The sequence below is a fragment of the Ixodes scapularis genome, unplaced genomic scaffold (assembly GCF_016920785.2).
Source record: "Ixodes scapularis isolate PalLabHiFi unplaced genomic scaffold, ASM1692078v2 PGA_scaffold13__105_contigs__length_92229423, whole genome shotgun sequence".
NCBI lineage: Eukaryota > Metazoa > Arthropoda > Arachnida > Ixodida > Ixodidae > Ixodes > Ixodes scapularis.
The window spans coordinates 67,429,135-67,442,920 of record NW_024609839.1 but is presented as its reverse complement, the minus strand read 5'-3'; the positions used below and the strand labels follow the sequence as shown (position 1 = coordinate 67,442,920).

At 46.7% G+C, this 13,786-nt stretch overlaps 1 protein-coding gene across 3 annotated transcripts in view; it reads right to left on the bottom strand.

Moving 5' to 3' along the window:
- LOC8041619 (nocturnin) overlaps nucleotides 1–13,786 on the bottom strand; it is a 49,411-nt gene that overhangs the window by 17,124 nt on the left and 18,501 nt on the right. The window contains exon 1 of one of the 3 annotated variants that reach the window (XM_002414822.4): nucleotides 1,611–2,343. The exons of the other annotated variants lie outside the window; for them this stretch is intronic. Coding sequence (XP_002414867.2) covers nucleotides 1,611–1,813 — 203 coding nt within the window. The 5' untranslated portion in view covers nucleotides 1,814–2,343. Of the gene's footprint in view, nucleotides 1–1,610; nucleotides 2,344–13,786 lie in introns of those variants that run through there. 3 annotated transcript variants of the gene reach the window in all.

Genomic DNA, 13,786 nt, shown 5'->3' with positions numbered 1-13,786 from the left:
ACTTGGTAAACCGTCCATCCCGTCGGAGACCTTGGCTCGAGGATTCCTCGGCAGAAAGCATGTTCCAAGGACGCCATTATAAAGTCAAGGGGAAAAGAGTAACGAATACAAGTAATTCTAGTACCTCCAAAAGTAACATGATTACTCTTGCGATGATCTTCTAATAAACGTTTTAAAATTATTACAAAATCATTAAAAAAAGTAATAGTTTTTAACGAGTAATTTGATTAAACGTAAAGAGTACCGTAAAAGTCTGCTATTCTCCCCTCCCCATTTCTAATGGCGTCCTTTGTTTCCTCAAGTTTCCTACCGAGAAATCCTCGAACAAAGTATCCAACGGGAGGATGTTTTACCAAATTTAGTGCATTAAGAAGATAGGTAGCCTATAACGCTAATTCTATCGCAATCATGGACAATAAAAAAAAAAAAAGTTTTCAAACCGGCAGACAACTTTGTCGTTTTGAAAAGCTGAAGTAATCGAAGAACGGTTATACTTTTTCAAATAACGGCCAATTACTTTTATTACAGGTAATCAAGTAATCGAACTAGATCCTTTTTAATCGAGTCTAATTGTAATTCTCATCGATTACTTTTTCGACTCACGTGTACAAGGGTGTTCTGAGGCCATATCGGTCGTCAAGATTTTCTTTCATGCATGACGAATCGCTGGCTTAGATCACGACCAGGTCGTTCGCTGATCTGATGTCCAGCATTCGTCGCATCGTTATTCTCTGGACTATCATCGTAGGAAACTTCTCGTCCGTCCATGGATCTACGTTAACTGGGGCGAACTTCAGTCGGTCGTAGAAACAGCACTTTTTTTCGACGGTACACTTTATAAGCAAGCTCACTTTTACAAAAAAACAAACAAAAAAACGCAGGCTTCTTTGGTTTACCGGATTGACCCGCCTATAAAACGGTACCCTAAAATTTCCCAGTAAAGCGCTACATTAGAAAGAGGCCTTTATACACGTTACTAACCTCTACAATGGCGACGTGAACCATCGCTCCGCACCGATGTGTTTCAAGGTGTTACATCTCGACTGCAATCCAATTGAGCATGCATGATTTGAATCATACTTTTCCTAAAGTGTACGTGCCTAACACCGTGAAAAATATGGGCCACAGCTCTCGATAATCCTCAGGTGGCACGAGAACTCGTGCAATGAGATCAGCTTTTCAACCTTTTATGCCTCGTCCCAAAACCTCCAATTAAAACAAGCTATGAGCGTGAGATTGAATTTCCTTTATTCAGTTGTTAAACTTACATTGCACCAAATCCGTTGCAGAAAAAAAAAAAAAAGACACCAGAGAGGTGGAATTATGACTCGAGGGCTGCTCGAGTCTCAGTCTATAGACTGGTACCTACAAACTCTATGCCGTAATCCATATTGTATCTCAAACAACTCAAATTAATTATTATAGCTCGGTACGACAGTCTACTTCTATCGAAGAAACCATCTTCTTTTTGTTCCTGAAATTCAGTATTATGTACGGAGGGATGATGGTCTTTCGACTCGCTACTCGTCTCATGCTTCCCATATGTCTTCCCGACATTTCCTACCCGCCCCGGGATGACTTCAATTATGCGAGCTCCACATGAAGCTCACCTGTTTGTATCCGGGCGTAAAGCAAGTCCCGCTGCGGCCGCGTTGGAACCAGCGACGCCTTGCTGACGTTTCTGACCAGGCGGGGCTTTGCCGAACCACAGTGCCTCCGCGTTCTCAGAAAGAACCGGCCTCTGCTTCTTCAGAAAAGATTCCAGCAAGGACTGCGCCAGCCGACGGCTGCCCACGACTCGCCTGGTACCCATATCCACGCAGTCGAAGGTAGCAGAAGACCCGATGATCTGGGACCTTGACAAGGCCACACGTAGTCCTCCTGGTCAACGCTCTCCTTCAGACTTCTGCGAAGTTCTACTTCCTGGAGGACCTCGGAGACAATTGCTTCTGTGGTCTTGAGACACGTCTGAGACAGTGGTCAAAGATGGACAACTCCGAGCATCTCTGGATGTTCCAAAACCAGTCGACCCGCTCCGCTTGTACGATCAGCGACTCCTGCGGACCGGTTGCTCTCCGAGCTCTTCTTGAGTCCTCGGGGCGTAATCCTCTTCCCCCTTCAGTAGATATGGCAGCGCGTGAGAGCGCCCGGGCGCCGTCGGGCGGGAAGCGAGCAGCTCTGGCGTGGCGCTGTCGACGTCGGCATCGCGTCGACGTCGACTAACGAGACACGTGACCTCAGATGCATTGGAGGAGGACAAGGGAAGAGGAGAGCACAGAGTTGGCGCGGCGGCGGGTCGGGAACAGCTTGTCGCACGTGCACACCGGCTGCCCGGGAAAGTTCCTTTCGTATTCGCCAACGAGTTCGCTCGCTATCTCGGCCACGGACGCTAGGTTTCGTCGCCCGACGACGACACCGACTCACGTGTCAAAAAGGGGGAAAAAGAAGAAGAAAAAAAGACCGCGAGTGCGAGGGGGTAACTTGGCGACGGAGCCAGGTTGCGAGCTTAGCGGAAACGAGTTCAGAGTCAATACAATGGAAACGTATTTTTTTTCCCTTAATTGTTTTCGTTTCTTTTTTTTATTTTGTTTTTTGCGTTCTCGATCGTTAGCCCAAGTTGCAGAACGGTGAACGGCTGGCTACGCGATGTCTGGATGACTCCGAAAAACCGAGAGAGGGGGAAAGGTGAATGGTCTAGGTTAAGGTACAAGCGGGCCCATGACCCCACCTGAGTTACTTGGAGTGACTGTACCTCTGCGAACAATATCAGCGGCAACCAGTCCTGCACACGACAAAAAAGTAATCGATTACAATTACAATTACACCTATTTTAAAAATAGTAATTTAGATTTCTCGATTACGTGACAGGAAAAGTAATTGACCGTTAGTTGTAACCATTACTTTTCCGATTTCTTCAAATTTTCAGAACAGATTTTTCTGCCTCATTGAAAATGGGTTTTTCGCACGGTTCATTAGAGTGTTTTAGGAAACCGTTAAGAGTTTTAGGGAACCGTTTTCGCGCATCGGATACGGTACGATGAGCTCTCTGGTACGAACTGCGCATGTGCGAGCCTTCTTTGGTAGCGCATGCGCAGTTCGTACCAGGAGGCCCATCGCACCGTATCGAATGTACAAAAACGGTTCCCTAAAACTCCCCTGTTATTGATTCAGAACCACCGAATTATAAACTACTCATCTACTCGATACAACGATTTTGGTAGACCATCCTCCTCTCGGAGACTCGGTTCGAGGATTCCTTGGAAAGACACTTGCAGAAACAAACGGCGCCATTAGGAAGGGGAGGGGGAAAATTGTAACGGTTACAAGTAATGATTACAAAATGACTCCAACAACTAGTAGACTACAGGTAATATGGATACTTGCGGTGAGTACCGTACAAGTCTCGCTGCAACTCCCGGTCCGGCCTCTTGCAATGGATATATATAGACCCTTTTAACTTGGGTAGCGCCATTTTGAATACTGTTGCGCCATCTATCGAGCCTCAGGTTCCGCGGCCATGTTGAGCGGTTAGAAACGTTAGCGAAGTCAGTGTTGGGAAGAAATTTGAGTACAATGTACTTAAAGTGCTACATCAAGTAGGTTTAGAAAGCTTGTAATTTACTTGAAGTACATGCTTTAGGTATGTATTGTACCTTACTTAAAGTTTCTTTTTTTTTTTCTGGTACTTTTTGAGGAAAGTACAACTCCCGCCATCAAAGTACGTTCCCCAAACTTGACATTGTTAATTTTGTATCACGAAATGATGCTTTGTAAACAAATAAGTGTCTTGAAGGTTGATTGTGTTAAATAAATCACCAGCGAGAGTAAAACCACGATATGGCCACTTGACTTTATCCAATATTCGCCGCCGTTTTCGAAAATAACTGATGCACCCCCGGTTATCTCTAAAACAATGCATACCAACTAAAAGAAAAAGTGAAAAAAAAAAACAGTATAGGGCAATAAAAGTACATCCTGAAACGCTTTAAAAGTACGTTGTATTTATAGTACTTTATTTCAAGAACGTTGCGCCCGGTGTACTTAGTACTTTACTTGAAGTACATGACCACTCATTTACTTTGCACTTTACTTAAAGTACATAACTTCCCATTTCCTTTGTATTTAAAGCACTTTTTAGATGCACTTTACCCAACACTGGCCAAAGTGCTCTTTGGGGCGCCGCTCCTGCGTTGGGTGTGCTCTTTGGGTGCTTTAAAGTGCTGGGCGTTCAACTGAGGGCGTGACTTTTTGTGTTCTTGTGCGCCCAAAGTTGGCGTTTTTCAACTCACTGGGGACGTTTCTTGCCCCGCATTATGGCATCCACCAGTGCGGCGATGTCGAGAACAGCGGCACTGAACGCGTCACCGATAGAAATCGGAGGTGAGGACTCAAAATATTGCATCAGTTAACAGCGAATGAATTTCCCATCAAGTTTTCCGTGGTTTTAGGTGCAGTACACGGAGAATATTTTTCGCGTTTCGTGTCGTCCACAACAATAAAATATGATGTGAACAAGTATGCGCGAAATAAGAGAATTGCAGGGAACGGTCGAGGTCGTCTCATTCCGGCTTGGAGGTGTTTATAAAAGCCTTAATTGAGGATCCCGTGTCGACGTCGTCTGTTCTCTGTCGAGACCTGAAAACAGCGAAGTCGAGATGGGCCTGTAACATGAAAATAAATGATTACTTTGTTGGCGGTCCATCAGAAGGCGATGGGGCCGCGAACGGGTTTCCTGTGTGCCGAGAGAGGGGGCTAGCTCCACTGACCTCGGAGGAGGCGAGCTTCCCTTCTCGGGACTTGCGACCGAGTAAAGCGCCGTTCACACTCTTGCAACCGAGTACGACCGAGAGAGACCAGACCGGTTTTTAAGCCTTTTGCGACTTCTTAGGACCAGCTGCGCTGCAGTGCATCCGGTCCTAAGAGATCGCAAGAGGCTTAAAAACCGGTCTGGTCTCTCTCGGTCGTACTCGGTTGTAAGAGTGTGAACGGGCCTTAAGGCCCGTTCACACTCTTGCGACCGAGTGCGACCGAGTACGACTGAGAGAGACGAGTTCTCTTAAAACTTGTTAAATGTTTTTAAAATGAGGGAACAAACTGGCATTGTGGCGCCATCTATGCGGTGACCCTGGAACTGCATTTCACAAAAGCGAAGGTTTTGCGGGATTTCCGAGGTCAAATGTGCGTAATACCCATAGAAAGGCTCGTTTATAACATTGACAAAACTTTTTCGAGCCAAGAAAGATAGGATAATGCACGAGAAATAAAAAAAAATATGCCGGACCGCCGAGTTTACACTGCTTCCCAATAGATGGCACCAGTGTGTTTTCTGGTTTAAGAAGTTGTAAGGAACCTAGGTTTAAGAGGTCACAAGAGTGTGAACGGGCCTTTAAGACCGAGAGACCAAACCAGTTTTTAAGCCTCTTGCGATCTCTTAGGACCAGCTCCGCGCTGCAGCGCATCCGGTCCTAAGAAGTCGCCAAAGGCTTAAAAACCGGTCTGGTCTCTCTCGGTCTTACTCGGTCGCAAGAGTGTGAATGGCGCTTAACGATGACCGACCGGCCTTTAGCTGTAAAGGCCCGTTCACAATCTTTTACCGAGTACGACCAAGAGAGACCGAGACTCGTTAAAACCTCTTAAAATTTCTTAGGACGAGAGAACACACTGGAACTTCGGCGCCATCTATGCGGTGACCCTGGGACTGCATTTCACGAGAGCGAAGGTTTTGCGGGGTTTCCGAGGTCAAATGTGCGTAATACTTATAAGAAAGGCTCGTTTATAACGTTGACAACAGTTTTTCGAGCCAAGAAAGAAAAGATAATACGCGAGAGAAATAGAAAATATGCCGCACCGCCAAGTTTACACTGCTACCCAATAGATTGCGCCAGTGTGTCCTCTCGTTGTAAGAGATATTAAGAGGTTCCAAGGCACCCGGTTCTGAGAGGTCGCAAATGTGTGAACGAATCTTAACTCCCACGTTAGTTTTTCCTCTTTCGCAAGACTTCTCTCTCTCTCTCTCTCTCTCGCCGATGAGGAGACCGATGGACTGAGAGCTCAACAGGGAACTCGGTGTGTTATACCTCTGTCAGACAGGCACTAAAAGGACCTTTACGCCAAAAGGCCTTTAGGATTTTCAAATGACCTTTAGTCTTTACGTTCTGCCATGCCAGAGAGCGCAAATAAATGTCATTTAGACAATGTTTACAGCGATTGAAGTCTCGTAGCCCGGTTCAAACGCATAAATCACGTTCACGCCAGAACAATAATATTTTGGCGATATAAACAACTTTTTAAAGTTTTTCTTAAGCAACAAATATATCGAAAAAGACAAAATGACGAGTTCAGTCGAGTGATGACAACAAAATCCACTTTAAGACCAAGTAAAGTGTTTTTTTTGGCAATTAGTGGCAACCCTGGGCGTCTCCCGCTCACTCAGTCCTAACGTTGCTTAGTGCTCCCGACCGTTTTCGTGCTTCTGCTACGCCTTTGCCCTGTTCGGCTCGGCGTCGTGCTCGCGCTTGAGGTTCATCGCACGCGTCAGAAGTCCTCCAGCCGATCCTCCCAAAGTCGTATCAGCCGCCCAGGTCGCCTCAACTCTCCAATAGAAGCGCGGCGACCCCTTCCTATACACTCGTGGACGCTCCTCCGTCGTTCAACGTATCGCACGACGCGAGAGTAAGATACAGAAATATATATGTACAAAAGAACGTTAAATATATAAAGTACGGATAGTAATACGGTATTAAAGGATGATAAAATATGAAGTAGAGAAATAAAAGCTAGATAACTATGGTTGGAAGGAAAATCGAGAGGAGGAAAACCGAAGTGCCGAAGCGGAGGACGCGAGCAGGCGACGACGAGACCTACTAGATAGCTGGGGCCGTGAGTACAAAAAAAACATTTGTAGAGCGAGGTTTGTACACAATATACGTGAAACACGCTCTTTTTTCAATAATAAAAATCAAAAGCATTGATTTTAGATATCGGTACGATTTCTTATTTCAATTCGCTTCTCTAGAGTATACACCGCTGCTGACGAGAGTACTTTAACAGCCGTAAAGGAGTTGCGGGAACTCAGGCTCACGAAAAGGACCTTCACGCTAAATGCCATCTGAGTTGCCGTGTGGCATCGCCCAAATGACACTTAAACTAAAGGTCCTTTGCATAAAGGTCCTTTTAGGTGCCGTCTGACAGGGGTATTAGGCTTGCTGCCCGGCCACGGGAATTCTGGAGAGCCCTCGCCCCTCGGTCCTACAGCGGAGATGGTCGCGTTGTGTTCCGGCCACGCGGTTTGTCGAGTTGCCCGGCCAGGGCTGCGCCAGCAGACTATGGAAAATGTCATTCTGTCGTCTTGTGTCCTTTCCGCGATCGCGCAAAGAAGTAGTCGCGACAGGCCCATTGTCGGAGCGAGTAGACCAGTGATTCAACGATTCGAAATCGATGCATGAGCATGTTTCAGCAAATAGAACTTGAAGTTTTCTTCCCATGCTACGTTATGTACTGATTCAAGTAAGAGCAACCCAGTCGCGTTGTTTTGGTCAACTTAAGTCTATGACACTCTTGTTTCCTATGGCATGCACGCCTTGGACTTCGGGGTGAGAGCAGATAGTTACTTGCTAGCGCAAAGCCGAACTCTCACCTGCACGTGGTGCCCGCCGCAGGACTAGTGAACCTAAAGGGGGTGCATCTTTGGTGAACTCGTCCTCAACGGGAGCTCTCGCACCTTCTGGTAGGGGTATCCCTGCCCCCGCCATCTGGTTTGGCGATTTTATGGAACCCTTTTCCAAAACCCCGCCGAGTGGCGGGGGGTACCAAGTCACCCTAGGACCAGGGCCCTAGCCGCCCTATAACGCCCGGGCGGACTCCGCACACCGGGGCTGATGGTCTCCGAATGGTAAGACCAGTGCGCCATTCAGGGGTGGTGTCCTCCACTCGTAGCAAATGCGGCGGCCCTGGCGCTAGCACCCGTGTTTACACGGGGAAGTCGGGTCCCTCTGCCCTAACACCTACAGAGTGACAATCCTTTGCTTCTCTTCTCGCTTCTCTCTGATATCGTGCAGGAGATCGCAATTAAGTAAAACCGAGAGAACTGGCTTTTTGACAATTTCCAGCCACACCCGGCGGCGGAAATGAGCCTTGAACTAAGCGCTGTACACGATAAAATGGAGTCAATGTGACAACTGCAAAATATCCCTGTTATCTGCAAATAATAGCAATTGAAAAGTTACAAGCTGAAACTGCGATTATCACGAGAAAAGTTGCACCCACTTTGCGAACGTATCCCCTTATTCATCGACGGTCCAACGTTAAGTTACGTGCGCGTTCTATTCAGGAAATCTTCCGAGCACACTCGAAAGGCTGGTATCGGGAACATGTCTTTTCGGTTTCCGGACGCAACTCATTGCCGCCAGAAATCTTGGACATTTGGAAAGCTATGGAGTTTGAAGACATTGCAGACGCAGTTGCCTTGTTGGGTCCCGTGCGCGATACAGATGTCCTGCGACAATATTCTGCACTTTCGGTTGTTATTCGTGTAGCCTATTACCGAACAATGGTGTACCGATGACCAGGAGATTGTCGCCACTGAATGCGCTAGCTCTAATTAAATCTGGAAGTAAAAACATATGGGAAACCGCGAACAAAAACAAGCGAACTTGGTACGGTCACGCGTCTAGTGGTCAAAATTGTACATGGCGGCAGCCAAGTGGGGGTCGCTTTTGCCTGGTGAACGGGACGCCAGTGTATCGCTCTAAGCTCATCTGCCTCGCTGGTTTCACCCCTGAAGCGCAGTGACTTGAGTTTTTAGAACGTGTATCCTTGTTTGCGTCTGTTGCAGCCTTCGATTTCGCTCTGACTGATGAAACAAAGTAGAGTTGCTTGATTGGATGTTATCTCTGGGAAACAAAAAAAGCTCCGGTGATCGTCACTTTCAGACGCCTTTGCATTTTGTACGTGAAGGAAGCTTATTAAACAAAGCAACGAAAGAGGAGGATTTCCCCGAACAACTGCGCAGCACCCAGCAAGATAGCCTCGCCAAGACACATCGCACACTTCTTTCTCTACCGGATACACGTGACATCCTTGAACCAAGCACCGGCTTCCTCAAATACGATTGCGAGCAACGTCCATATAGTTAGTACACGCTTCTGGAGCCTCGCCATGACATGTCACACACATTGCCCTTTCCCGGACACACGTGACATCCTTCGACCAATCACCGCGCTTCCTCAGATACGATTGCCCACAGCGTCCATAGTACGTCTTCGGAGATCGGGTCAGAACAGGTTCTAATATAGCAACCGAGCGTCGACGATACGGCCATAACCGTTGCAGCATCCGGCTGACATCATTCATGGACTCTGGGCGGGCGAGAGTGCTTATTTTTGCAGCCAACCTCGCGCGTGATCTGCGCTCGCTCGCTGTTTCGCAGAGTGGGCACCAGGCTGGCTAATCACTTGTGGTAACGTGACGGGTTTTGTTGCTTCGGTTGTTGTGTGTTCTTCTTTTCCTCCATCGGTGCCTGACTCGCGACTATCTTGTTTACTCACTTCACTGAGAGCGATTAGCGGCTATATTTAGAGTGGTCATATCTCTCTGGAGGTTTCGGGTGTAGGCGGCCGTACACTTTGGAACCGCCCATTGAGCTCGAGTGGGACCTCTGCATTGTTTCGTAGTATACCTGAAGCAAAAGAAAACCGGAACTGCCACGTTTGTTTGCGAAGTGTTCGTTCCTGTACAATGGAAAGTAATTGCCGGCCGCAAGTCGGCAAGCCAGAGGGGAAAGGCTGCCGCCATCTATGAGCGATGGCGGCAACCAGATACACGACTTGCCGCCGTCGCTCATAGATGGCGGTAGGGGTCCAGAGTTCGGTGTCTTCATTTCTTTGCGGGGGACACGATCCTGGGGAAATTAAACCTTAACAACTCCGCTCTAAAAAAAAAAAAAAAAAAAAAAAAACAGGATGGCGACGCATTAACTGTACGGGATAGCTTTAGTCGGACACCAAACGCCCAAAGACGACGCGCACCTTGATGATACACTTTTTGTGCTGAATGATTGGATCCATCGTATCGTCGGCTCCTCTCGTTTTTAAAGTGAAACGTTTATGCGGAGCGCAAGCTCGTCTGCTTCTTTTGCGGGGGTTGTGATGACGTCAGAAAGACGCCGGTCTACGATTGGTTCCGAATGAAGAATAGTGGGTAGACCTCAGACAGCTTGCTTTTAGGTCTACCCACTATCCTTCGACCGGGGCCAATTAGAGCTCGGCGACTTTCTGACGTCATCGCAATCCCTGCGCAAAAGGCGGGCGACTTGCTCCCCGCATAGTACTCAAAAATCAGATGTACTCCGTGTCACATATAAGAGAGAGAGAGAGTTCGCGGGGTGACGCCGGTACATACATGGGTTGCACAGACGTCACATCGCATACTTTTGACCACCATGTAAGAGGAGGAGAGGGAAGCTGCTTTTGGAAGTATTTTGTGTGACGGGTTAATCATCTGTAATCGTCTGGGAGGAGAATAGCGACGGTCCGTGCAAATCCGGGAGGCTCAAAAGAGGATCCTGATAAGAGGGGAGCTCCCTCTTCCCCTCTTCTCAGGTGGTCATCGGAGCGCTCACGTGCAACCCATGCATAGGCAAGGGATACTGGCCACTAACGACTCTCGACAGTCGCGTATATAGGTGGCGGCACATGCTCTTTATTGGCTTCTGTTTTGTTAGCTCGAAAAGAATATGAGATGCTACGTCTTCGTTACACGGGTGGATATGACTGTGGGATCAACGGGATTTCGAGGCGAATTAGCGTCCACATCACACTCCCTAGACCACAAGAGCGAGCCCCTGGCGCTCAGCTCTCCCCGCCAAGCACACGCGCTGTGCAGTGAAAACATCGTTCAGGCTTCAGGGCAACGTGTTCGAGCTTTCTATGTGGGCGGAACTTCTAGTGTCAGCTAAAGGGTGAACAGAATATGCGGAGCGGAAGTTTGTCTGCTTCTTGCGTAGGGATTGCATTGACGTCAGAACGCCGAACTGTGATTGGCTCTGATGGAGGGATAGGGGGTAGACCTCCATGCTTGCTGCCCTGAGGTCTACCCACTATCCGTACAATCGGAGCCAATCAGAGCTCAGAGTCGTTCTGACGTCACCACAACCCCTGCTCAAGAAGCAGACGGACTTGCCATCCGCAGACAAAGAGCCCCTCCATAATGGGACAAAAGGCGAACGCTACGGCACCTGTGAACCAATCAGAGGAGCGCAGTAAAGCACGTGACAAGTCGAGAGTGTATGCCAACCCTGCATCGTGTGCGATGACTCGGCGTTTTCCACATGGATGATAAGTGCTGGAAAGGGAAATACGTCCGTGAGTCAAATCGTCGACTCATAGGGTTGAGTCGAGTTTGCATTTCAGGCGTCCAAAATGGATTAGATGCAAAATGATAGCAACCACGCACGCAGACAAAAGAAGGAAAACAAAAAATATTAGAGAGCGGCTCAGACCGCTCACCATGTGAGATCGGTTGCGGAATTGGGGACAATGGAGGATAACTTGAAAGTTTGGGGTCAGCAGCACGTGCGGAAAGCAGATGAACAATATGTAAGGAAAAGATCACGCGTTTACGGCTCAAGACTAGGGCGGGGCATCGATTAAACATTTTAACCCGATTAGACGCCAATCGATTAATTAATCGATTAATCGGTTGCATTAGTTTTTGTGAATAACATATTAAAAAGAATGCAACAACTCGTCTTGCCTTTGAAGACTTGTTTTACTCTCTGTTACACGGCGCAAAGGACATTTAGAATTGAGGATACATATAGATCAACGATTCAAAGGCACATATTTTTGCTCCAGCTCCGAAGGTAAAGACGTTTGTCCACATTCTCCGACAGGTAGACAAGAAGTCAGAGCTTGGGCGATGCTTTCTTCTTTTTTCAGAAAAAGGAACCTCGATGAGAAGGCGTTGACTGCAGTCTGCGTTTTGGCGGATGGTCCTTGCTGCAGCTATACATGGGTGCTTCGCTTGTAGGCGATACTGAAGCGAAACTTACGCTTCCACTGTACGAGAACGGCTCTTTGCAGATGATGCAGTGGACTTCCTTCGAGTTAAAAACCTCACCGCTGGAGTTTACTTTAAGGGGGGATAGTAGGTAAATACAACCCAAAAATAGTTTTTTTAATATTTGAACCAAAAACTACTACGGTTCATACAGAACATATTCTCCAAACGGCACGCTCGTAGCAGCACCAGAAGTATTTTAAAAATGGTGTCATCAATATATTATCCGCATTTTAAAGTGGGCGTGGCTTTAGAAAGCTTTCTTTACATTGCAACTTTCATTGAAAAAAAAACGGTGCAACTGGAAAGAAAAGTTGTTTCTAATTGATGCTACTGACAAGACATCGTGAAAAATTAGTTTTCACAATGCAGCACCGGAGCTTCTACGAAGGTGCCTTCATGGGCGAACCCAGAAGGTTTACGAGTCCCTGAATAACCTGATCTGGTGCAGGTGCCCAAAGACAACATTTGTGGACGCATGCACAGTAAAAGCAGCCGTGTATGACGCGGTTAGCTTCTACAACAATGGCAACCAAGCAAGGAAGCAAGTGTTTGAGACTTTAGGCGTCACACCTGGAGTGTTTTGTAATGTGGCCCTCAACAGGATGGACAAGGCCCGAATAGTCAAAAGTGACTTTCGGATCTCTGCTTAGAGCAAGCGAAGAAGGGAGGCCAAAGCAAGTGCAAGGAAAGGTTTCGCGAAGAAATCTGAAGCAAATGATGCTAAAGACTACGCACCAGGTGCTTTTTAGGCTGAGCGTTGAACAACTAAACTTTCAAAAGTGATTTGTGAAAAACGCTGTTTTCGCTCGTATAAGGAACATTTTCTCTCAAACAAATGAACCTTTTCTTGTAATATTTCTCTCGCGTTTTGCTGCATAACCTGCGCATCTACTGAACTAAAAATATAATATTTGCATGAAAACTTTTTTTTTTATTTACAAGTTCCTCAAGGCAGAAAGCACCTAAGTTGAAGTATCAAAGTTCAAAAATTGATTTTGAACGACCTAAGCGTTTCAAACTTATTATTTTAGTTCAGTCAAATGCCAATACTGTATAGAAGGTGTGAGAGAAGTTTCATCGTTTTATTAGCATTAGTTATATTTTAAATGTTCCTTGACTAAGTCAAGAAAACTTCTATTTCAGATTTTTATAAATACAAAATACCTCAATAGTTTTAAATAATATTTTGCTTGGTATAGCTAGAAGGACAGCGAAATATGCCCAGAAAGTTTAAACCGTTTTTACCCAGAAGGAGCTGAGATAATGGCAGAACATCTCGAAGTCGCATGTCGGGGTACTATCCCCCCTTAAGCCCAAACTTTCCAGCGAGATTGCCTTTCATACTCGTGAACTCGTCCATTTTTACGTGCCGAATACTGGAACAAATAACCATGGCGTTGTTAGCTTCCCAGCTTGTTTTTCTGCTTGTTTATCTTGCCTGGGCAGGATGTGTAATAGATCCTCAACACACTGTAATGCATATCCTCGAACACGTGACGCTTCGCGAGCGCGAGAATTGAACCTTGCTCAGAGCACCTGGGTGGGAACGGACATTTTTTTTTGAGTACCGATTAAAAAACCGATTAACCGGTTAAAAATTCGATCCTGAATAAAGCCTTAATCGATTAATCGGAAGGTTAATCGATCAATTCCCCAGCCCTACTCAAAACACTTCCACACGCCATTAGTACACTGGCGTGCTTTGTTTTCGCTTCGCAAACTTCAC